This window comes from Malus domestica, chromosome 03 (assembly GCF_042453785.1).
Source record: "Malus domestica chromosome 03, GDT2T_hap1".
Taxonomy (NCBI): domain Eukaryota; kingdom Viridiplantae; phylum Streptophyta; class Magnoliopsida; order Rosales; family Rosaceae; genus Malus; species Malus domestica.
Window position 1 is genome coordinate 1,999,040 of NC_091663.1, and position 23,813 is coordinate 2,022,852.

General features: G+C 38.4%; 3 protein-coding genes and 1 long non-coding RNA gene across 6 annotated transcripts; all 4 read left to right on the top strand.

Moving 5' to 3' along the window:
• Nucleotides 1–6,384: 6,384 nt before the first annotated feature.
• On the top strand, nucleotides 6,385–8,426 carry LOC139194015 (uncharacterized). The gene is made up of 4 exons (XR_011578675.1): nucleotides 6,385–6,656; nucleotides 6,758–6,826; nucleotides 7,392–7,455; nucleotides 8,223–8,426. It is a non-coding gene; the product is annotated as an uncharacterized lncRNA (long non-coding RNA).
• Nucleotides 8,427–9,184: 758 nt separating this feature from the next.
• LOC103429748 (F-box protein CPR1-like) lies at nucleotides 9,185–11,791 on the top strand. 2 transcript variants are annotated; one of them, XM_070818069.1, is made up of 3 exons: nucleotides 9,185–9,353; nucleotides 9,779–11,028; nucleotides 11,520–11,791. In XM_070818069.1, the coding sequence occupies exon 2, from the start codon at nucleotides 9,803–9,805 to the stop codon at nucleotides 11,009–11,011; it is 1,209 nt and encodes a 402-aa protein (XP_070674170.1). In that variant the 5' UTR covers nucleotides 9,185–9,353; nucleotides 9,779–9,802; the 3' UTR covers nucleotides 11,012–11,028; nucleotides 11,520–11,791. The 2 variants fall into 2 exon arrangements, with proteins under 2 accessions (XP_070674170.1, XP_070674169.1); XM_070818068.1 differs by having other exon boundaries at nucleotides 9,779–11,023.
• A 2,233-nt stretch (nucleotides 11,792–14,024) lies between these two features.
• LOC103416482 (F-box/kelch-repeat protein At3g06240-like) lies at nucleotides 14,025–14,783 on the top strand. The gene has a single exon (XM_008354727.4). The coding sequence runs from the start codon at nucleotides 14,025–14,027 to the stop codon at nucleotides 14,781–14,783; it is 759 nt and encodes a 252-aa protein (XP_008352949.4).
• A 2,653-nt stretch (nucleotides 14,784–17,436) lies between these two features.
• On the top strand, nucleotides 17,437–22,673 carry LOC103412576 (pentatricopeptide repeat-containing protein At5g55840). Of its 2 annotated transcripts, none has more exons than XM_029099398.2 (6): nucleotides 17,437–17,786; nucleotides 18,191–21,664; nucleotides 21,840–21,913; nucleotides 22,035–22,108; nucleotides 22,201–22,262; nucleotides 22,368–22,673. In XM_029099398.2, exons 1-2 carry the CDS (start codon nucleotides 17,630–17,632, stop codon nucleotides 21,463–21,465), a joined length of 3,432 nt encoding a protein of 1,143 aa, XP_028955231.2. In that variant the 5' UTR covers nucleotides 17,437–17,629; the 3' UTR covers nucleotides 21,466–21,664; nucleotides 21,840–21,913; nucleotides 22,035–22,108; nucleotides 22,201–22,262; nucleotides 22,368–22,673. The 2 variants fall into 2 exon arrangements, with proteins under 2 accessions (XP_028955231.2, XP_028955230.2); XM_029099397.2 differs by having other exon boundaries at nucleotides 22,038–22,108.
• The last annotated feature ends 1,140 nt before the right edge of the window (nucleotides 22,674–23,813 follow it).

Consider the following 23,813-nt stretch of genomic DNA (forward strand, 5'->3'; position numbering starts at 1 on the left):
TTGTGAGACTTATCACTGAGCAATGTGAGGATCCGAATATTTTCTATGAGGTTTATTCACTAGCTGGAGGCTCATGGAGTGATAGTCGTTCTTTTGATTTCGGATGTGAAGTTGTGAGTTGTCCCAAGCCTCATGCTTTTGTTAATGGTGCTATTCATTGGGAGGCATTCTGCCGTTTGACAGACGGTGGTTTTGAATGTTTCATTTTGGTGTTTGACGTGGGCAGCAATTCATTTCGCAGGATAATGGCACCAAAGAATTTCATAACCTCGTGCTCAACGCAACTGTTTATTTCAGGTGACGGGAAATCTATTGCTCTGTCCAAGATGTATTCTACTAATACTAGAGAGTCATATCTTGATGTATGGGTGGTGAAAGAGTATGGCATGGAAGAGTCATGGACCAAATTGACAACTCTATGTCCATCACCAGATATGGGCTGGTTTGGTATTGCTGCGCTTTGAAAAAAAAACTGCTTCTACTGTGTTGTGAGAATAAGCTCATTTTTGCTGCTTTACGTTTTCAACTTTTTTTCACCCAAAACTGTGAGTTGTTTTTAAGTGTTTACCAAACACATTTTTGAGCTCAACTTTTTTTGATACCCACATTTTATAAAAGCACTTCAGTACCAAATCAGTACATACAAAGAGAAGTTCCTTACAAGCCATTATGTTTTAGGAAAAGTGGTGATGTAGTGTTGGTTCCGACTGATAGTATTTTTTTATTATGGTGATAGGTGTGAATTAGTTTGTCTAGACCTTGTGAGCAAGCAATTTTAAAGTCTAGGAATTCATGGATATGAATATTACTATGCTGAATCTTATGTTGAGAGCCTCGCCTTACTCTACAAGACCGATTCAGTTTCTTACTGAGGAAGATAATAGGTAAGGTGTGGTGCGACGGGTTTTGTGTAGCTGCGAAGCGATGACATCGTCGGGCATAATATTCTTCAGAAGTTTATGAAGACTTTGAATCTATTGCTTCTTTTCCTATTTGGTAGGAGATGATTGGGAATTTGGCACCTTTTTATCATTTGCTTCTCTTTGATTTTTTCTACATGTCTGTAGTAACTCTTTCAATCTAGCATCTGCCACCTGGTTTATTTCATCAATCTCGCTTCGACTTTTGAGTTTCGACTAGTTAAGGATATTCCGGTTTCATAGTAGTTCTAGTTTCTCTGTTTGTTATGATTATGTGGATTTCTTGTAGTTTCATGTGGCCTGTCAGTATACTAATATTTTGAAACATATACGATTTAAATTTGTGTCTTCAACACGAAAGAAGCAAGATCTAAAAGAGGAAGTGTATTCTTGACCAAGGATGAAAATATCGATATTATCGGCGATATTTCGCCGATAATATCATTTTTTTGAGATAACGATATTTTTACATATATCCACTTAATTATCGTCCAAATATCACGATATTATCGATAATATCGATAATATCGCGATATTTTCGATATCTTTTCGATATTTTCGCGAGGAGGATGCTCCGACGAGGAAGAAGAAGGAGCAGAGCTAGAAGAGGCGGAGGAGGGCTTACTGAACGGTGGAAAGGGAGTGGAGCCGCCGGAATCCGCCGAGCGCGAGGACTCCTCTGGACCGAAGGTGCCGAGCCAGACCCGGGTCTTCTTCCACGGGTCACGGATCTCGGCAGCAAACCGGCCCCACGGTCTTTTCCGAACCCCTTGGTACCGGACCTCTTTTCCAATACAGGGTCTGGATTCGGTGGGTTCGGCCGGCGGCGTTGCGGGTCTCGTAGCGGCTCCTCTTCCCCTCCTCATGGCCAAGAATCGGGCTTTTTAGAGTCTGATGGTCATAGAAAGAATTGGGTGTTTGAGAGATTTGGATTGGGAAAATTGAAAGATGGGTTTTGCAGAGACAGGAAGAGAAGAGAGAGAGAGAGAGGATATGGGGGAAGGTTTGCTTAGAGGGATGGGTGGGAGAAGAACTGGATGGCACCAGCACCACCTTCCCTTCTACACAAAAAATATATAAATAATAATGATTTTTTTGGTTTTTGGTTTCTGGGATTATTTTTTTATTTATTTTTTGGGATTTCTGGCTGAGATAAAATTGGCTTTTTTTTTTTTTGAACTTTTTTCCGGGTCAAAGAAAAGAAATAGGGTATTTTGGTTGTTTCTTTTTCTTTGGTTTCTTTGTTCCTTCCTTTCTCGATTAGTGTAGCTTCTGTTGCCCCCACAAACCGACCGGACTCGATTTCTTTGCTTCTCCCTTTATCATTCTCGTCCTCCCATTTTATTTTTTTCAAGTTTCGTAAATTATGAATTTTCGTTTCTTCCCTTTTCGGCTTTTCCACCGCATTCCAAATCTAAAATGTTTTATGTTATTTAGCAAAACGATTATTTTTTGTTCTTTGTATTTTTAAGTCAAAGTCAAACAGTGTCCTAAGTTTGACATCAAATTATCACGAATTCAATATCAATTTTGTTTTGTTGGTTTTTTTATGTGTTTAAGTTTACATATTACAATTAAATGATAATCATCTTTATTTGTAAGTTAATAAAATCTTAAATTGGATGCCAATTTATCACAAATTCTATACTAAATTATCAATGTTAGCACTTGTGTGGCATGACCAAAATCCACACTCCTACATTAATTACTACATATTTTCTACACTCACAATGTTTGTCAGCTCGCTATATAATCAACTTGATAATGTTAAATCCATCATGCAATGCATTTCCTTCCAATTTTTTGTGATAAACTAATAGATAATTGACTAAATAAAATCTTGCAAAGTTTCAATATAAATTTCCAAGTTTTTCTTACAATTTCCGTGGTTTCCATGTAATTTTTATCGATATCGATATTATCCCGATATTTCCATCGATATTTCCGTGTTTTCGAACTACCGATATTTTCGATATTACCGATATTTTCTTCCTTGTTCTTGACAACTAAATAAAAAGAATTTTGAAAGTCTTTATTCGCGAAGTACATTCATTGTGCTTCTCCAAATCATACTTAATGTTTAGGGTTTAAGATTTCGATCGATTTTACTCTAAAACCGCAATGTGACAATTTCAATGGAATGGTTTGGTTCAATCGGTTTTACAAAAGTCATTGAGCCATATTACAGCTGAGCATTATGCAAGGGATAATCCCTCTAGCTTGTTAGTTTTTGAGAGAAACTTGTCCACCCAAAGGAAGAAGAAAACAAATTGATTTGAGAACCAACAAAACAAATGACATTTAGTATCACTGGAGTTGGGCATGCCACGAACAGATCGGTTATACTTAAACAACAAAAGTGCAAGCTTGAACCAATTATAATAATATAAATTTAGTGCAGATGACGCTTTATCGCAGTGTCAAAAAATTATATTATATCTGCAAACCATTCGCCCTCCTAACAACTACAATTTAACCCACTAAGCCCTGATTTGGCATTGAGGTGATTTTAAAAAAAAGTGGGTATAAAAAAAAGTTGGGAGGGTTTTTGGTGTTTGGTAAACTCTCAAAATCAGCTTTATTTCAAAAGTTTTGGATGAAAATAAACCCAAAACTTGAAGCTGCAAATAGCAGCTTCCAAAAACCAGCTTATTTTAAAAAACATGGGTGAACAATAATCTTTAATGAATTTTTCAATAACCCAAAATTGCCCTCATTTCCTTGCATTCACGCTCTCGCAAAACCCGAACCAGAAAACTTCAATCCCAGATCTCTCTCGTTCTCCAGGTTTCTTCGGCTCAATATAGATTCAGAGTTACCTAGAGTTAAGATTTGACAATTGGTGTAGATTCAGTCTTAAGTTCGCCGGAAAAATGACCAAGAAGATCACCAGATTTCTGGGCATGAACACATAGAGGACACTTGGGGTTAAATCCCAAGAATTTCATGCCAAAATTCGATTTGCAAGATACAGAAGTTGTACTTGAGATTAAATGAAGGTTGAATTGAGTTTGAAGCACCCCAATTTCATCGAGCCTCAGGTCAACTCGTCAAAGAGTTTTTCACCAAGAGGGAAGGGTTGGCTTTCTTCATTTTTGAGTACTTGATCTTCACATGCAACGCCACCATTCGAATCCATAGGTCAAACTACACCTAAAACATGGAATATTGGTATGGATTTCACTTGAAAATTGGTGTTGGTGTGGGTGATTCTCTCGGTAATTAGAGAGAGTGAGGGTATCATAGAGAGAGAGTTAGAGAGAAAGGAGAGTCTTACCGAAAAAAAAAAGGAAGAAAGAGAGAAGAAGGAGACCAAATAAAAGGAGTGGGCCCCTCAAGGCACACTAAATAAGACCAAATCATTTTTGGTCATTTTACACAGTCACAATTATTTTACATAAAAATTTACTAAACACTATAATACTGCTTTTTTTTTTCTTCCAAAATCACTTTTACAAAAAAGTTTATCAAACATTCTGTTGCTTTATTTCACAGCTGCCTAACAACTAACAATTTAACTCACTAACGCTATCATTTGTAATATATATAATTGATCTTTTTAGCAATTTATTTGTAAAGTAATTTCTACAAACCATTTTTGGTAGTGTCCAAAGTAAATAGAAAATAATTGACTCGAGAATTAACTATGATATATTGATTTGATCATACATTGAAGACACATATACCATGTATTGACGACATATCACTTTCATATTAACAATATAACAATAAATATCTTTCTCTTCCAGCCACTGCCACTCAAGTTTAAACCTTCTCTTATTTTTTAGTGTAAATATATATTTTTTTACTTTATTTGATATTTTATTTTTGAACAAACGATATTATCTACACTAAGGGAATGATGGTGAACTTAGTCTCACAATAAGCTAGCATTAATGTAGTTCAAATTCACTTTTTAGCGAGAATCAAACCTAAAACCTCTCACTTATAAATAAAAAGAAAGATCACCAAATAATAGTACTAAATGATTTTTTTAGTGTAAATTAAAATAGTAATCTTGCTCGTGCGTACTAAAAAAGGTCAGCCTAATTCTTTTTAAGCCATTTTATAAGTTCTCCAAATCTCAGCCAAATCAATTTGTAGACATCGAAATTTCGGTAAATAAATGTTGACCGATAAATCAAAGTTTCAACGCTCATGTATTACATAAATTTTACACGTAGCGTGTGTCTAAACAAAAAATCGAGAATCATCGGAAAAGTCATCAAATAGGACACATGTCAACACCTGGCAGAAACGACTTATTTCATATGGAATATTATATTCAAAATTAGGCATTGGAAAATTCTATAAATAGAAGCCAATTTCATTCTTTTCAGAGGACGAATTCATATTACACCTTGAAGCTCTGAAACTCCGAAGCTCTCAAGCATCCAAGTTCCCGAAGAATCAAGAAAGCCTTCTTCGTTCTTCGTTCATCGTTCATCCTAAGATCAAGCCCAAACGGCCCTTTGGATCAACAATCATCCACCAATTCAAGATCAAGCCCCAAAGGCCCTTGAAGAACATCTACCAATTCAAGATCAAGCCCCGACGGCCCTTGAAGAAAGTGTTCTTCGTTCTTCCAAGATCAAGCCCCAACGGCCCTTTGGATCAACAATCATCCACCAATCCAAGATCAAGCCCCGAGGGCCCTCGGATCAACAATCATCCACCATCAAAATCAAGTCCCAAAGGCCCTTGAAGAACTTCCACCAATTCAAGATCAAGCCCCGACGTCCCCTTGAAGAAAGTGTTCATCGTTCATCATCCGTTCATCACTATTCTTCAAAGATCAAGCCCAAAAGCCCCTTGAAGATCCGTTCATCACCGTTATTCAAGATCAAGCCTCAACGGCCCTTGAAGAAACGCTCATCCTCAAGATCAAGCCTCAACGGCTCTTTGAAGATCCGCTCAAATCCACCTTCAAGATCAAGCCCACGGCCCTTGAAGAACGTTCATCCTTAGATCAAGCCTAACGGCCCTTTGGATCAATCGCACATCCACAAATCAACACCTTACGGAGATCGAATCAGATGATCAAATTTAAGAGAGATTGTAACCCAAAATCATCAAATACAAATATTATTTTATGCACGTTGTTCTTATCTCTTTCCTTTCAGGAAATTTTCGTGTTGACACAATTATTACAATCTAGTTTATTTTTAGACCATTTGACTCTTCTATCGTCAAAATAGACTCAAACCGGCCACTGCGAACCAATTAGTTTGGATGGTTCAGTCGGATTGTTGCTCACCCCTAATCGAAACCTTTTGTGAAAGTCGTACTCGTCAGAACGAAAAATGACTTAGATGGATCGGGCCATACTGTAACAACCCGTCCCGAGATTTACTGTACATAAATGGTATTTTTGTATTTTCATCAAGTTTGGGAATTTATCTTCCTTTTGAAATTTGTTTTTGGTCTTAAATGGTGAGCCAAGGGGACCCACCCCCTGATTTCTGTCCCCAGCCTCCCATCTCTCTCTTCCTTCTTCTTCGTCTCTCTCTCCCGTAACTCTCCCTTAGCTCTCTCCCTCTCAGCTCTCCCGTACCTCTCTCCCTCAACCTCTCGCATCTCTCTCTTCCCCTAGACTCACTAGGACCGAGTCACCATCGAAGAGAGGCTCGCAACGAACCCCGGACCCTGCCCTGCGAGTTCGACGGCACGGAGTAAGCTCCGGCGACTTTCGATGAAATTTCCGGCCAAACCACGGCGAGTTGGCCGGCGTGCAAGGTATTAATATCTTCGTCTCGTCGAGTGCTACAACTTTCCTTTTTGTTTCACTCAATTTCATTGAGTATTGAAGAAGTTATACTCATTTGAATCTTACCCAGTTTCCGGCGACCTCCTAGGATTTCGAGGCAATTTCCGGCCAAACCACGGCGAGTTAGACGTCGTGTGAGGTATCATTCTCTTCGTCTCTTCCAGGGCTACAACTTTCGTTTTTGTCTCGCTTGATTTCGTTGAGTAGTGACAAAGTTATGGGCGTTTAAAGTTAGGTGGTTTTCCGGCCGAATTTCCGGCCTTCCCTCTCTCGGCAAAACCAGGCCATCCGGCCTCTCCCCTTTCCCCCCCCCCCTCGGGCCTTAGGCCCGTGATGTCTTAAGCCCAGTACCCTAACCCTTTCAGTTTTTATTTTTAGTTATATGTTTTTAAAACCCAAAGGGCTCGGGCCCTAGTTTTGGTTGGCCTTGGGCCGGTTTTCAACCAAGGGCTTAAAGCCCTGATTTCTGTTAGGAGGCCTTAGGGCCTTGTGTAGTGTGTGTGTGTGTGTGTGTTTATAGTATATGTATATGTTTGGGCTTCAGCCCAAACCCCCTTTCCATACCCTTTTAAATCCTAAGGCCTAGGTTCCTAAAATCCTTTAAAATCCTAAACCCATCCAATCCCAAATTCCCTATTTTATTTAATTCAACCCAATATTTTAGAAAATCCTTTTATTTATTACTTATATATTTTTGTGCTTAGGTAAAATTGCTAGTGGAGAAATTCTATATCTTTATTCGCGCGATTCTTCTGCTAAGGAACATTTGTGAGTGGACCCCTTCTAAAATTACATGATTTTATAGTTTAATTGCATAAATGATTAGCATGCCTACGAATTTGTGAAGTGATTTATGTGAAGCATGTTGATTAAATATATTGATTATCGTCTCGTGTTTTGGTGAGGAATTAATTGTTAGCCTATACTGAGCTATATTTCAATATATCGTATTTTCTATAAAAATCATGAACTGGTAGACTATCTGACAGATGACGATAGGATGCTAGGACATGATTTTGAACCCTCTTTATAGCGTAGACGATATTCGGTAACCTATGCTATGAAGTGGTTATTTAAGAGAGACGTAACTATTTGTGCGTACCTAGTGGACACTATGCCGCCTGGGGCGAGGATCTGGTGTTGGCATGTAGGCCGGGAGAAATAATCCCTAGCGAAAGGCTGAGGGACACGGAGACAGGCATTGGGCCGGGAGGGAGTTATCTCTGGCTACGGGCACAGAGACTGAGGTGTAGGCATTGGGCCGGGAGTTATATTTATTCAGTGATCTTTCTAGCAGCACACCGCGTTTATGAGACGATTTACGAGACGTTTACTGTTTTGATTTCCGCGATGTTATTCCGCGATATGGCTTTTTGAGATACTTTGGCATGCTAGGATTTTTATTAAATCCATCACTTATTATGTTAGTAGTTTTCATTTATATAAACTTTAGGGGTTAGTATCTTGATAATTGTTTTATTATTATTGTATATATAAACTTGGTCCACTCACCTTTGTTTTGCGCCCCCATTCAGGACTTAGAATCAAGGCACATAATTCCGGCATGAAGACACTTCCGCAGCAGCATCTCCGGGTCAGCTCGAATGTAGGACTCACTCCTTATTCATTAAATTTTATTTTAATTATTCTTAGCGATTAGGTTTAGTTGTATGCTCTGAGCACGTTCCTAAACTGTTAACTCATGGTATTTTAAATTCATAACCCTTATTTATTTCTTATTCTTAGCTTTTGTATCAATTAATGGCTTTCGTCACCCTCGGGTGTCGGCCAGCACGTGTCGGTCTTGGTATTCGGGGAATACCAGGGTCGGGGCGTGTCACATACTATTGGGCATTATGATTCAAAACACAATATTTATGATGTAAGATTAATATGAGATATTGTGTCATTAGACCGAGGCCATAGACTGTTTACTGGTACATGGGGAAAAGAGGAAGATTGTCTTCCCTCCTATTTGGGTGTTATTCTCATCCTCTCTTATTTTGTGCTGTCACGGTTAAGTCACGTCAACGTTTTATATTAATTTTTTTATAAAGATAATAAGACAAAAAACAATAAGAATATAAAATGTTGACGTGGTTTAACCGTGACCGCACAAATAGAAGTGGATGAGAATGGTACCCAAACAGGAGGGCATACAATCTGCCTCCTACGGGAAAAGGATCCTCACCGGATCATTTTTATGAAGATCCGGAGAATTCCGTGATCATATCCGTTCATCGTACATCGTATTATTAGAAATTGTTTTAAATTTAAAATTAAATATAAATATTATCTAATGAAAACTAACGATAAAGGAACGTGATCATGGATTCCGAGGAAAAGGAGTTACGCTCCAAAATAAGGGGCCAAAGTTGAAATAAGATGAATTGTTAGCGCTAAAACTAATCATTAAACCCTGTATAAACACAAGATGAACATGAAGCTTTTAAATCTCCAACGGGCATATAAATACAGATAGTGAGATACAGACTACAGAGGATACTTCCTTCCACTAGGGTTTGTGCCGATGCCTTTTCCTCACCTAAAGAAAGCAACGCCCTAGAAGGCTAGAACCCAGAAAACCTTCACTTTTTTTCGCTTCAGCAACGCCGCAGAAGAACGAGGCTCGCTTCCTTAACTCCAATTTTCTGCCCATCGAATTTGTGAGTTTCTAAAGTCTTTTCTTTTCTTCTATTTTTTTTTTCTGGCCTTTTTTTAAGAGCTTATTTCCTATAACAATGGTGGATTTGGATTTAGTGTTCGTTTTTTCAGATGGGTTTTGATATTTGGTTTCATCTGCAATGTTTTTAGTTTTTTTATATGAATGTTGCACTGCTGTTAAAACAAGGTGTTATCTACACATCCCATTTTACTTTTCACACATCCTTAATAATTTATGAATGTTGATTTTCTTCAATTCATTTGATCCAACGGTCGAAAATTAAAAAGATGCGTGAGAAATAAAATGGGATGTGTGGACCCTAAAACAATTGCCTTGATTTTTTTTTAACTTCTTTTCAATTTTTGGGTTATTTTTTTTTTTTTTGTAATTAAATTCACTCTTATTCTATCTATATGGAAACTGCAGCTTGGGATTTGAAAGTTTGAAGCAATGATTCACAAATTTCCTGAGGAAATCATACATGATATCCTGTTTAGATTACCTCCTAAAACGTTGATCAGATGCACCTCAGTGTGCAAGCCATGGAACTCCATGATAAAAAATCCCAGCTTCATACGAACCCACCTCAACCGTACAATCAATCTTAATAACCAGTTTGGCACCCACCTCCGCCTACTCCACTGTGTTCCTAGAGCTATTCTTTCCAGCAACGTCAATATTCGCGTAGACGAGCCAAGGGATGAGCAGTTCTATTTGCATTATGACAACCATGCTTTTGATGAGTACTGCAAGCTGGAATTTCCAATTTTTCCCAGGGAAGAAATGCACAATAAATTTCTTCGGGTGGTCGGCATTTGTAATGGACTGGTGTTCCTTGCTGATGATAAGGATTGTTTAGGTTATACCTTCATGTTATGCAACCCGTCTATGAGAAAGTCAGTGACCCTACCTAAGCCTCATCTTACCTTCAACACAATTGGCCCTTATTATGCTTGTATTGGTTTTGGTTTTGACGCTGTGACTAATGACTACAAGGTTGTCAGACTTATCACTGATCAATGTGAGGATCCAAATACTTTTTATGAGGTTTATTCACTTGCTGGTGGCTCATGGAGTGAGCCTCGTTCTTTGGATCACGTATGTGAAGTTACAGATCCTCGTAAACCCCAAGCTTTTGTTAATGGAGCCATTCATTGGGAGGCATGTCGCCGTTTGAAAAATGGTGATTATGAAGATTTCATTTTGGCATATGACTTGGGCAGCGATTCATTTCGTGGGATAATGGCACCAAAGAGTTTCCGTAGCTCATGGACCACGCAGTTGTCTGTTTCAGGTGACGGGAAATCCATTGCTTTGTTTCAGCCTTATTTGACTAATACCGAAAAGCTTTGTCTTGATATATGGGTGATGAAAGAATATGGCAAGGAAGAGTCATGGACCAAATTGACAACTCTAAGTCCATCAGGTCCACAAAGAGGAGTTCGCTACAGGCCATTATGTTTTAGGAAGTGTGGTGATGTAGTGTTGGCACCAACTTATGGTTATTGGGATGATACTGGCAGGCATGAATTAGTTTGTCTCGACCTTATGAGCAAGCAATTTAAAAATCTTGGAATTCATGGACATAAATATTACTATGCTGAATCTTATGTTGAGAGCCTCGTCTTACTTGACAAGACCAATGCAGTTTCTTACTGAGGAGAAGAACAGGTAAGGTGCGTTGGTTTTTCTTTGGTTTTCATTTTCTTCTTGTTTCTAACGCTTATACCTTCAAACTCCAACTGACCGTGACATGATATGACCATTAGATTCTGGCATCGGAACAAAGTTTGTTATGCATTTGTTGCTTGAATTATTCTTGCCCTGTAATTGGTTGCTTATTTTACCTTCATGAAATGGACATTTAACCGAAGTGGTGATTGAAGATACTTCAAAAACCACCAATATGGGACGATTAATGATAGCAGGACATACTAGTAGTGATAACTCTAATAAATTTTATTTGCCCGTGAAATCACGAGGAACTCTTCTTTCTACATTGTTGCCTTTCAAGGTGTAGACCATGTAATACTTGCTGCTTGATAGTAGCATGCTTATCTTTGCAAATCATTTACATTTTGGATATACCTATATTGAACATTGGTTATTGTCGTCCATCAAGCACAGCTCGTTGAGGCATAATTGTATTCATTCGTCCTCCATGTAGGAAATGGGGCAGATAACCTTCAAGACTTTTACAATGTCTTCTCAGTAGCTGCGTAGTGCTAGCCTTGCTGTGTAGTGCTAGCCCTTCAAGTGATTGAAAGTGTACCTTTCTGTTTGCTAGGAGATGTTTGGGATTTGGTAACCTTCTTATTTAACTATCTGTAATTTCGAGTTTCGACTATAAAAAGGACATCACTTGTAATCGGGATTTTCTGCCGTTCCTGTCACTAAACATGCTATTGGTTAGAAATAACCTTTGTTTCCCTTTAATTTGTTCACTTTACACTCGAAGAAAAGTTACTTATTACATTCTGCAAAGATTTGATGTTGTTTTGATCCCCTTGTTAACCCCAGCTCTGTGCTCTGCATATGTTGGTGACAAATGTTGAGTGCATTATATCCTTTTCTTGATTACAAACCTTCATCTTGATGTCCTTTCTTGTGAAGCTTGCACCTCCGATAGGCGAGAAAAGCTTTCAAATCTTGATATTGTAGCTCGAATGTTTCCATCTCTACTCTTTCCTTTAGTAAGTGTAATAGTACTCCGAAAGGTATTATCAATGACTTGAAAATCACGAGACTTGTTTATCCCTATAGATGTTTGATCTTCAGTTTCTCAGAGTTCAATTGGAAGTACTTTTAAAATGATTGAAAACGCTTTTGGTGAAAATGTTTTTGAAATCAATCATTAGTAAAAATACAAGGAAACTTGAAAAAGCATTTTGCAATAAGCATATGCCTGGTGATTCTTTCAGAAAGCATTTCAAGTTTTTGAAACGTAATTTTTTCCTTTTTCTAAAGTACTTTTAGTCATTTTATGAACATTTTCAAACGAGTCCTTAATTAAATTGAGGAATTGACAACCACGAGACCTCCACATAGACCAAGAACAGTCATTATGGAGCTTAAAGTTCTCTTGAAATGACAGTTGCACAATTTGGTCACAATGGTCCAAGTGTGGCTTCTATGTATCGTAAAAACTGGGTTCCACGTTTGCTTGATCATTAATCTACGCTCTACGGGAGGTCCAGAGGGTCTAATAGACAATAGAAATAAATTGATACAATTTTCAGAACCTTGACGTGCACGTGAAAAAATTGAAAGTTTGTTACCCATTTTAAAAATCACGATTCACCGTAAATATGAAGAATGTAGTTAACCCTAAAGTTTTTATTAAATAACTTCTTCAAGAAATACCTTTCATACGCTTTACCATAAAGCTAAAAAAATGCTTTTAGAATCAAAGAAGCACTTTTAACTATTTGGTCCCTAATATAATAATGTTTCAAACGATAATATTACGTAATATTAAGCAAGAAAGAGTTACAAAAGAAAGGATGGCCTCGTTAGAATTTTGAATGGTGCTTTCACTTGAGTTGCAAGAAAGGAAAATTAAACACCATGAAAAACTAGGTAATATTTTTCAAAGTGAACCTATAAATAGGACAAAGATCCTCTTTCGATCTCACTACCAAGAGTCCAGAGACTAGGTAATCTGGACCACTCAAATTGAATCTAACTGTTCTCATTAACTCATTTTGTTGGACCACTCACACAAACCAAGGATTCCGATCTCTCTTTCACATAAACCAAGGGCCTGGATTTCCTACTCTTTAGAAGGTCTATCCAAATTCCTATACATAGATGATGCAGGAATATCATCCAACGCAATCAAAACGGATTTCCTACTCTTTAGAAGGTCGATCCAAATTCCTATAAATAGATGAAGCAGGAATATCATCCAACGCAATCAAAACCCTAGCTTGCAGCACTCTTCTTCTCTAACACAACACAGTAACGAGTCTCGGTTTCCCCAACTCATCTTTTCGCCTCATCGATCAAATATTGTAAGTTCTTAATGCATTATTTTTTTTCTTCTTTTTCAAGAGTAGGATTTTGTTCTTCTCTTCTGTTTTAGTTTTTGTTGTAGCGACAGTTAGTTTCTTCTTCTCAATTATTGCTGGGTTATTGTTTTGTAATATATTTCCTCACTTATTGTTAGGTTATAAATTATTTCCTGACTCGGTCTATCTCTATGAAATCTGCAGCCTGGGAATTGAAATTTTGAAACAATGGCTCACAATTTGCCTGAGGAAATCATACATGATATACTATCTAGACTACCGCCTAAATCTTTGATCAGATGCACCTTGGTGTGCAAGGCATGGAGGTCCACGATAAAAAATCCCAGCTTTATTCCCTCCCACCTCAACCGTACAATCTATCTTAATAACCAGTTTGGCACCCACCTCCTCCTACTCCACTGTGTTTCTAGAGCTATTCTTTCCAGCAGCGTCAACATTTGGCTTGACGAGCCAAGGGAGAAGCATTGCAATTTGCACTATGACAACCATGCTTTTGATGAGTACTGCAAGCTAGAATTTCCAATCATTCCCAACATGAATAAATTTCTTCGCGTGGTTGGAGTTTGTAATGGGCTGGTGTGCTTGATAACAACCGTTTAGGTTACATATGCATGTTATGCAACCCGTCTATAAGAAAGTCCATGACACTTCCGAAGCCTCATCTATCCTTCGAGACCATTGGCCCGTACGATGCTTATATTGGTTTTGGTTTTGACGCTGTGACTAATGACTACAAGGTTGTGAGACTTATCACTGAGCACCGTGAAGAGCCGAATACTTTTTATGAGGTTTATTCACTAGCTGGAGGCTATTGGAGTGATCCTCGTTCTCTAGATCACGTATGTGAAGTTACAGATCCTCATAAACCCCCGGCTTTTATTAATGGTGCTATTCATTTTAAGGCATTCTACCGTTCGACAAATGGTGGTTTTGAATGGTTCATTTTGGCGTTTGACGTGGGCAGCAATACATTTCGCAGGATAATGGCACCGACGGATTTTGCAGCCTCAGCGTTAACGCAAGTGTCTATATCAGGTGACGGGAAATCTATTGCTATATTCAACCTTTGTCAGTCATTTCTTGATGGCACATATCTTGATATATGGGTGATGAAAGAGTATGGCATGGAAGAGTCATGGACCAAACTGACAACTCCATGTCCACCAGATATACAAAGAGAAATTCCCTACAAGCCATTATGTTTTAGGAAGAGTGGTGATGTAGTGTTGGTACCGGATGGTCATCCTATTTATTATGGTGATCCGTATGGAATAGTTTCTCTAGACCCTGTGAGCAAGCAATTCAAAAGTCTTGGATTTCTTGATTGCGAATATTACTATGTTGAATCTTATGTTGAGAGCCTCGTCTTACTCGACAAGACCGATACAGTTTCTTACTGAAGAAAATAACGGTAAGGTGGTCCGACGGCTTTTGTGTAGCTGCCAACTGATGACATAATATTCTTCAGAAGTTTATCAAGACAGATGAATCTGTTGCTTCTCTTTCTGTAGTCACTGTTTCAATCTAGTATCTGCTGCATGGTTTATTAATTCTAACAATCTCGCTTCTCTTTTCGAGTTTCGACTAGATTAAGGATATCCTGGTTTCATATATCTAGTTTCTCTGTTTTTGATCATGTGGATTTGTTGTCGTTTCATGTAAGTTTTTTTTTTCTCCATAAACTATGGTGTGTCAGTATCTTAATATTTCGAAACATTACTATTTAAATTTTTGTCTTCAATGCGAGAAGAGCAAGATCTAAAAGAGGAAGCTTATGCTTGACAACTAAATAAAAACAAGTTTAAAAATCTCTAATTAACTTAGTACATTCGTTGTGCTTCATCAAATCATTCTTAATTTTTAGGTTTAGGGTATAAGATTTTCAACCTAAAGACTAATAATGACTAAACGAGGGTTTAAGTTTTCAATTTTTAATTTTGCAATTCACCTTAATCGTCCCATCTATCCTCCTTACTAGAAGTTTGGTTTCAAACCCCGGGACACACATGAGAACATATTTACAAGCTTTATCACTAAGCCGAAAAAGTTAAGTCACTTGAACTAAAAGCTCGATCTCATTCCACAAACGAGGTAATATTAGCTTGGCGTTGAAGAAATCATTTGAGTCGTATACGAGCTTTATTCGAGATTGAGCCGAGTTTGAATTTAAGTAATAGGATTCGAACGGAACTTAAGGATTTTGATATTCGGCTTAGCTCGACTTGTTTACACCCACGTGAGAAAGTCAAGAAGAATCATAACTACAATAGTTAAACCGAAAACATTGTAGCAATGTTCATTGAACTTTGGCCCAATTGGAGTTTTGGTTCTGTTGACCCTAACTAGCAAGTCTACGTGTGGCGCAGACCGAGTAACTAATGAGCTAACTATGTCCTTCAGTTGATGCGGGCGTGCCAACTCGTCGACCAAGCTTGGCCGAGGAGTAAAATGTGTTGATGTTGCGTTGAGCGCGCGGCTGACTTCTCGATCTTGCGACTGCGGTCAAGGAATGAACACGTCCTGGCCTTTGGGTTCTAGAGCCTGAAGACAAGGTTGCTAACTTTGCGAAGTTCACAAATCGTTGACGCCGGATTCGGTCACAGTGATTATATTTGTAAGGGTGTAAGCACACCGAATCGGCACCAGAGTATAGGGGCACATATACTCAAAACAGATATATGTCTTGATGGTAAATGTGGTTCGGCCGTCAGAATGCCGAACTCTAAAGCTTACTTGTGAGTATCCAATCATAAAACTACTCGGCGTTCAATGTGCCGAGCACTAGTAGACTGTAACACCTCACCTCGCCGAAAAGGCTAATGAGATGACCTTTGCCAATAAAGGCCCGAAAGTCTTTCTCGACTGAGACTTGGATAGATAACCAGTCAGCCTCGACGCAATGCTATTTATCCAAACTGAAGGTGTTCCGCGGTCGGCTGGTTCTACGGCGATAGTGTTGTTTATCCAAATTGAAGGTATCACCGGTTGCCTTCACAGTGCTGTTGATCCAAATTGTATGTGTCAGCGAAAAAGAAAATAACAATCTCAAGGTTGTTGAGAGGTTTTGCGTAGAGCGAGAATTTGCGCAGGGCAGCTTGTGTGTTAAATTGGAGGGGTCATTTTCCGTTGTTTGCAGCCTTGTATTTATAGCGAGTCTCCTTGATCGCCAATCCAATAGAGACCTTTTCCGAATATCCCAAAAACAACATCAAAATAACTGATATTATTTTAAATATATTTCGACAAAATATCTTCCTAGTCTCCTTATGCATGTAGACTTTTACAAGAGGAACAACATGTGTTCTTTTCAGATCTCGAAATACCATTTCACACGGTATGCACATCGTATTCCCACCGTCAATTCTGATCACTTTGCACCCAATCTAACAATACCCATCACCATGCAAAAAAGCCAGTCTACCTAGGTTTCTTATCTCATCATTATCCAAGACCATGATTGTACTTTTGGAAATCATCAAATCCCATATGCTGATCTCCACTCCAAACTGTTTCAATCTACACGTCTGCTACTAGTCATCCCAAATTAATTTGAACCGTACCGTTTGCTTCATTATCTGATGTTGTGCATATCCTGGATTTAGAGTAATATTAGGGTCAAATAATTTAATATATTAGTAAGAGATAATATCATGATTAAAATCACAATATTATTTCTCAATAATAATATAAAATTATTTCAACCACTTTATCATTCAACGGTCTGAAATCATGCTCATTCAACGGCCTCGATTACTCGGACTGATAGTGTAATTTTGAGCCCAAACAGGTTCTTAAACTAAAAATTCGTTATCCCTAAACTTGTTATAATTGTTAAACCGAGAAACTTGGAGCAATGGTTCTTGATCCTTGTCGAATTTGAGCTTTGGTCGATAAACTAAAAATCCATGACTATTGATCCTGAACTCTATAAGTACTTCCATTCAAAATAAAAAGTTTTAAAGAGATTAAAAAATTTGATGAAAGTTCAAACAGAGTTAATAAAAAAAAAATTATTGTTCCACATTATAAATTGATCAATGCTGACGAATTTTTAATTCACACAAGAAGGCTCCAATTTTCACTAACCTATAAATGGTTCGCGTGTAATATACTTCAGCCGTTGGATGTTATAATCCAACGGTTTCTGTCACTCGTGCTCACCGGCGCCGAAAGATAGGCACCTTCAGTCAGCTCTTTGGTTTTCCAGTGAAGGAAGAAGAAAAGGCGCCACCGAAGTAAATTCCCAATGTTGTCCTCAACGGCAAGGCCGAAGCAATTCGCTCTAGGTTCCCATGCAGTTTCAAAGCTCAGAGCTTTCCATGCTTTCTCCCAGAAAAATCCCAATCCGAATCTCGGAGCCGACGGCGCCAAAAGCATCACTCGCGAAAATCCACAAGCCTCCGGTACGTACCTTTCTGTGGGCCTTTTTCGAGATTGAAGTTTTGATTTTGGTGCACGATTAGGCTTTTTTGAGGGGGATGAACTGTTGAAATTTGGGAAATTATGGCAGTTTCTCTGTGTCTCTCCGTTTTGAGATTAAAGTTTTGATTTTTGGGCACATTTCAAACTGTTAACATTTGGGGGATTCAGGTTGAAATTTGTGTGTTTTCTTTCACTGTTTTGTTTTGCTTTGAGAGTAAAGTTATGATTTTGGGTACTGTGTGTTTGTTTTCGAATTCGGTCACTTGGTCCCTCAGAAACTCATGAATTTTTAGGTGAGGGACCCAACCCAAGTGCTGAGTTTTGAAGACTTAAGAGAACATTTGCGATAAAAACCTGCTAAACTGTTGAAATTTGGGAACTGCAGGTTCAGAAATGGAGAAGAGCATATATGCAATTCTGACCATTGATCGTTGGGTGTCACTGAACCACATGGAGTATAGGATGGCTTCTCTCAGACCAGTTCATGGAAAGCTGGCTTTGAAGTTTCTAAATTGGGTCATCGAACAATCTGGTTTGGAACTCAACCATTTGACTCATATACTTTCTGTCACAACCCATATACTTGTTCGAGCTAGAATGTATGATTCTGCCAAATCAGTTTTGGGTCATTTGTTGCAAATGAATTTTGGCCCGAAATCTGTTTTCAGTGCTCTAATGGACACCTACCCGCTTTGCAATTCAAACCCTTCGGTTTTTGACCTTCTAATTAGAGTATATTTGAGGGAAGGAATGGCTGGTTGTGCTGTAGAGGCTTCGTATTTGATGGGTTTGAGGGGATTTAGACCGTCTACTTGTACTTGTAATATGATCCTAGCTTTGTTGGCAAAGGACCAGAAAGTGGCATCAGTATGGTCTTTTTTCAAAGAAATGCTTGCTCAGAAGGTATGCCCTGATGTTGCTACTTTTAATATATTGATTGGTGTTTTATGTGCGGAAGGGAAGCTTAAGAGAGCTAGTTATCTTTTGAGAAAGATGGAAAAGAGTGGCTATGCTCCGAACACTGTTACTTATAACACTTTGCTCAATTGGTACTGCAAAAAGGGGAGGTATAAAGCAGCCTTTGAGCTTATTGATCATATGGGTTCAAAGGGTATAGAAGCAGATGTGTGTACATATAACATGCTTATTGGCGATTTATGTAGAAATAATAGAAGTGCAAAAAGTTATCTGCTGTTGAAGAAAATGAGAAGGAAGAAGTTATCTCCAAACGAGGTTACTTACAATACTCTTATTAGCGGGTTTGTTAAGGAGGGGAAAATTGATGTTGCTACCAGGGTTTTTGACGAGATGTCTAGGTTTAATCTATCACCAAATTCTGTTACTTTCAATGCTTTGATTAATGGCCTCTCTCAAAATGGTAAGCTTGAAGAAGCTTTCAGACTTTTCGACATGATGGAAGCAACGGGAATAAGACCTACTGAAGTCAGCTATGGGGCTCTTTTGAATGGGCTGTGTAAGCATGCCAAGTTTGATTTAGCAAGAAGTGTTATTGAGAAATTGCGGATGGATGGGATTGCTGTTAGTTGTATTATGTATACAGAGATCATGGATGGGTTATGCAAAAATGGGTTGCTTGATGAAGCTATGAAATTCTTTAATATGATGGTCCAGGATGGTGTGAATCCCGATATTGTAGCATTTTCAGTGCTCATAAATGGACTTTGCAAAGCTGGGAAGATGAAACATGTGAAGGAGATGGTATGTAAAATCTATAAAGCTGGCCTTTCACCGAATAGAATAATATATTCTACTTTAATCTATAACTCTTGCAAGAAGGGTAACATAGCGGAAGCATGTAACATTTATGCAGCTATGAACTGCACTGGTCATGGTGCTGACCATTTCACATGTAATCTATTGATTGGTTCCCTTTGTGAAGCTGGAAAGCTGGGAGTGGCAGAAGATTTCATGCGTCATATGAGCAGTATCGGTCTTGATCCCAATTCTGTTACTTTCGATTGTCTAATAAATGGCTACGGAAGCATGGGAAATGGATTGAAAGCATTTTCTATATTTGATGAAATGATTAAATCAGGGCATCATCCAAGCCCATTCACATATGGAAGTATACTGAAAGGGCTATGCAAGGGTGGAAATTTGGGGGAGGCAAAGAAATTTTTGAAGAAACTCCACGGCATTCCATATGCTGTTGATACTGTTGTGTACAATACAATACTGCATGAGACATGTAAATCTGGAAATCTGCATGAGGCTGTTTCCCTTCTTGATGAGATGGTTGAGAATAACGTTCTGCCTGATAATTATACGTATGGTAGCCTTCTTGCTGGGTTATGTTGGAAGGGAAAAATTGTTGCTGCCATCCTGTTGTTCGGGAAAGTGATGGAAAAGGTGACTCTCTCACAAAGTGCAACGATGTATACCTGTCTAGTGGATGGCCTTTTCAAGACCGGCCAGTCAAAGGCTGCTTCATATCTCTTTGAAGAGATGGAAAACAAAGGTTTATACTCAGATACTATTGCTTGCAATGTAATGATAGATGGATACTCAAGGATGGGAAAAATGACGAAGGCAAAAGAACTCTTTTCAACTATGGGGAGCCAAAGATTGCCCCCTAATTTGGATACATATAATATTCTCTTGCATGGATACTCGAAAAACCGGGACCTCTTGACATGCTCTGGTTTATACAAGAAAATGATCCGGGCTGGATTATATCCTGATAAAATGACATTCCACTCTCTTATTCAGGGATTATGTGAGTCTGGTATGTTGGATATTGGCCGCAAAATGTTGAATAAGATGATAATGGAAGGTGCTGCAGCTGATCAGTTAACATTTAACATGCTTATTAGAAAGTTTTCGGAGACTGGTAAGGTGGGGAAGGCCTGTGATCTTGTTGGGGTCATGGATATGTTAGGGGTTTCTGCTAATATAGAAACCCATGGTGCAATCTTGAATGGACTATTTAGATGCTCGAATTTCCAAGCATCCTGTGTTCTTCTTTATGAAATGTTGGCCAAAGGTTTCACTCCTGAGCATACACATTATATCACCCTAATTAATGGTATGTGCAGAGTGGGAGATATACAAGGAGCATTCGAGCTAAAAGATCAGATGGGAGCTCTTGGTGTCACTTCACGTGACATTGCTGAGAGTGCTATGGTTAGAGGGCTAGCGAAATGTGGGAAGATTGAAGACGCCATGCTTGTTTTTGATCACATGCTTCGGATGAAACTCATTCCAACGACTGCTACTTTTACTACTTTGATGCACATGTTCTGTAAAGAAGCCAACCTTGAAGAGGCTCTAAAACTGAGGGGCGTAATGGAACGTTGTGGTCTGAAGCTTGATGTTCCAGTGTTTAATGTTCTGATTTCAGGCCTTTGTGCTAATGGCGATGTTGTGGCTGCATTTGCGCTTTATAAGGAGATGAAACAAAGAGGGCTGCTGCCCAACGTGACAACATATACTCTGCTCGTTGGTGCTGTTTCTGCCGAAAATAATCTTATCGAAGGTGAACAACTTTTGGAAGATTTATGTGAAAGGGGATTGATATCTGGAAATTGGGATGGAAACGCCCTAACGCTACATGAGGTTTTGATGATTGCAATGCAAAAACTCAATTCTTTGAGGCGCATAAAAGGAACTAATACTAAGACGTGTAGTGAATCAACATAATTTGATTGGGAGTTGTGACTTCGGTGGGCTCTCAGTACTAAACCAAGTTTTAATGTATACATTTCTACTGGAGGTCTGGTGGTCTGGAGGGAGATGGAAATCCAATGGGCTCTCTCTCTCTATCTCTCTTTATCGATGGGAGATGAGTATGATGGCTCTCATCACTTGCCCAAGCTATGATACAACATGACCTTCTGAGGTAGGCTTCTTTCTCTTTTTATTTTACCTTCTTACGATATATTCTGGTTAGCCGACATTCACCTCTCCCAGACCCTGCGTAAAGCGGGAGCCTTGTGCACTGGGTACGACGACGATATATTCTGGTTATTATATTTATACCATAATGTATTTTCTGCTACTTGGGTGAAATTCAGTCTACCTAATGCTTGGATGCCATGTTTCTTGAGATGATATTTGCTCTGCCAAAATGTATCACGCTACGCGCTATGTAAGTTCCAACTTTTGCTTACGTGCATTTACAAGCCCTTGTTTTCTTTCATGATCAAGGCCGTACGAGGTTCAGTTTCCCATTTTAACACCAATATTCTGTTAACATTCTCTTTATGTAGCAGAGGCTACTTTCTGGCAACAGTTACCTGAACGCCGAAGATGGTCTCCTATAATGCATTAGGTTCGCTGATAGGTAATACCGTACTAGGCCATTATCTGGTTTAGTTACTTCTCTCTTTCACATCGGTGTCTGAATATTTCATTTTTGTGCTGCAACTATTAAAGAGAGAGGTCTCTTGGTCTTCGCAAATGCGCAAGAGTTTCCGAGCACTGTCATTCGGCTAGCTGTAAGTTGTGTTTTGCCTGAAATACATTTCTGGAAATCTTTCCATAATCCGTTAAACTTTCTCGTTTTGTATCAAATCTAAATTCTGCGTTTTTTTCTTTTCGAGTGAGGGAATATAATCCATCCCGGCGCCTTGAATACCCAGATTTTTTCGGAAGACACATAACATGGCAACAAAGGTGGAGGGAAACAGATCTTTGGTAGAGAAGGGAGTTGGCTACTGAGGAGGGAACCAAATGGAGAGGATGGGGTGTCTCTGAATCTGCTTCTCCATGTATTTTAGGGTTCTATATTTGCAACATATAATGCCATGCTAACTGCATGGCAGACAGAATCTAGCAAAATTTACATGGGAAAATTGCATTTGTTGACTTTGTGTAATTTATAATATGCCCTATTATTTTTGTTTGTATTTATGCTTTCTCTTTGTCTCTCAGATTCCTCTAGGCTCAGGGATTTTAATTTAATTTAATTTAGGCTTTTTAGCGAAAATGATATTGAGATTGGCGTAGCTCCGCACTTTGGTTAGTGACAATGAAAATCCATAGAAGTGGTACCTGAGTTTGCCTATTGTAAATTATTTTGGTTATTCTGTGAAAAATATGTCCATATCAAAATGATTCACATTGAACAAACTCAAGAACACTTCTATCGATTTTCATTGTTAGAGATCAAAATGAGTAGGTATACCAATCTCAATGACCATTTTGTATAAAGTCTTTTAATTTATTTCCCCCCCCCCCTCAAAATCTACAAGTTTTGAAATCAAGATTTTACGTGATATATGATGACTCCCCCCCCCCCAAAAAAAATCTACAAGTTTTGAAATCGAGATTTTACTTGATATATGATGACTCTAAAACCAATATTGTTGCTAGGGGCTAGTCGCTCATATAATTAAGAGCATTTATTCTAAACTCAAGCTTTGCGTTTGAATTTTCTCACAATATTGTTTGTATCAAAGAAACCGATAGTGATAAATTTGGTAAGGATATAGTTTAGCGAAGCCATATACAAATCTAGCGTACAATTTACCATTTCTAACTCACGATCTAAACCAAGTGTTTACAATTTTCGTATCTTATCTCTACGTCATTTGAATTAGATCTTGTGGACGCTTATCGACCTTTATCGAAACACAAATGTTAACTGATAGATGTTCATTTTTCTTTCATTAATGGAAACAAAAACTTTGATCCAAACAAATTGACGATTAATTAAGTGATTAATTAATTAATTAATTTGATGGCAACTGACAAGACTTGGAGACGCCCAACCGTTTTGAAATTTTAGAGACATGGAATGCCAGCAAGGCAATGTGCTGTTTGCTTCCGTGTAACCCAACAGCTACTCCTTTACTTCCTCACTCCGTCTGCCAGCTCACCATCCCGTTCCATTATTACTTTTCTTTTGGATTAAATTACACAAATGCCTCTACATTATTATTATTAAACAAAATAACAACAAAATCTTATCTCATCAAGTAAGGCCGTCTGTATAAATTGTAAAACATTATTGTGCTTAATTTTGTGGTAAGTTTTCTATGACTCGT

Excerpts from the sequence above, each read along its gene's own strand:
- LOC103429748 (XM_070818069.1), top strand. The coding sequence starts at position 9,803 with ATGATTCACAAATTTCCTGAGGAAATCATACATGATATCCTGTTTAGA.
- LOC103416482 (XM_008354727.4), top strand. The coding sequence starts at position 14,025 with ATGACACTTCCGAAGCCTCATCTATCCTTCGAGACCATTGGCCCGTAC.
- LOC103412576 (XM_029099398.2), top strand. The coding sequence starts at position 17,630 with ATGTTGTCCTCAACGGCAAGGCCGAAGCAATTCGCTCTAGGTTCCCAT. Across the intron at positions 17,787-18,190 it reads CGAAAATCCACAAGCCTCCG|GTTCAGAAATGGAGAAGAGC; the intron begins GTACGTACCTTT and ends TGGGAACTGCAG.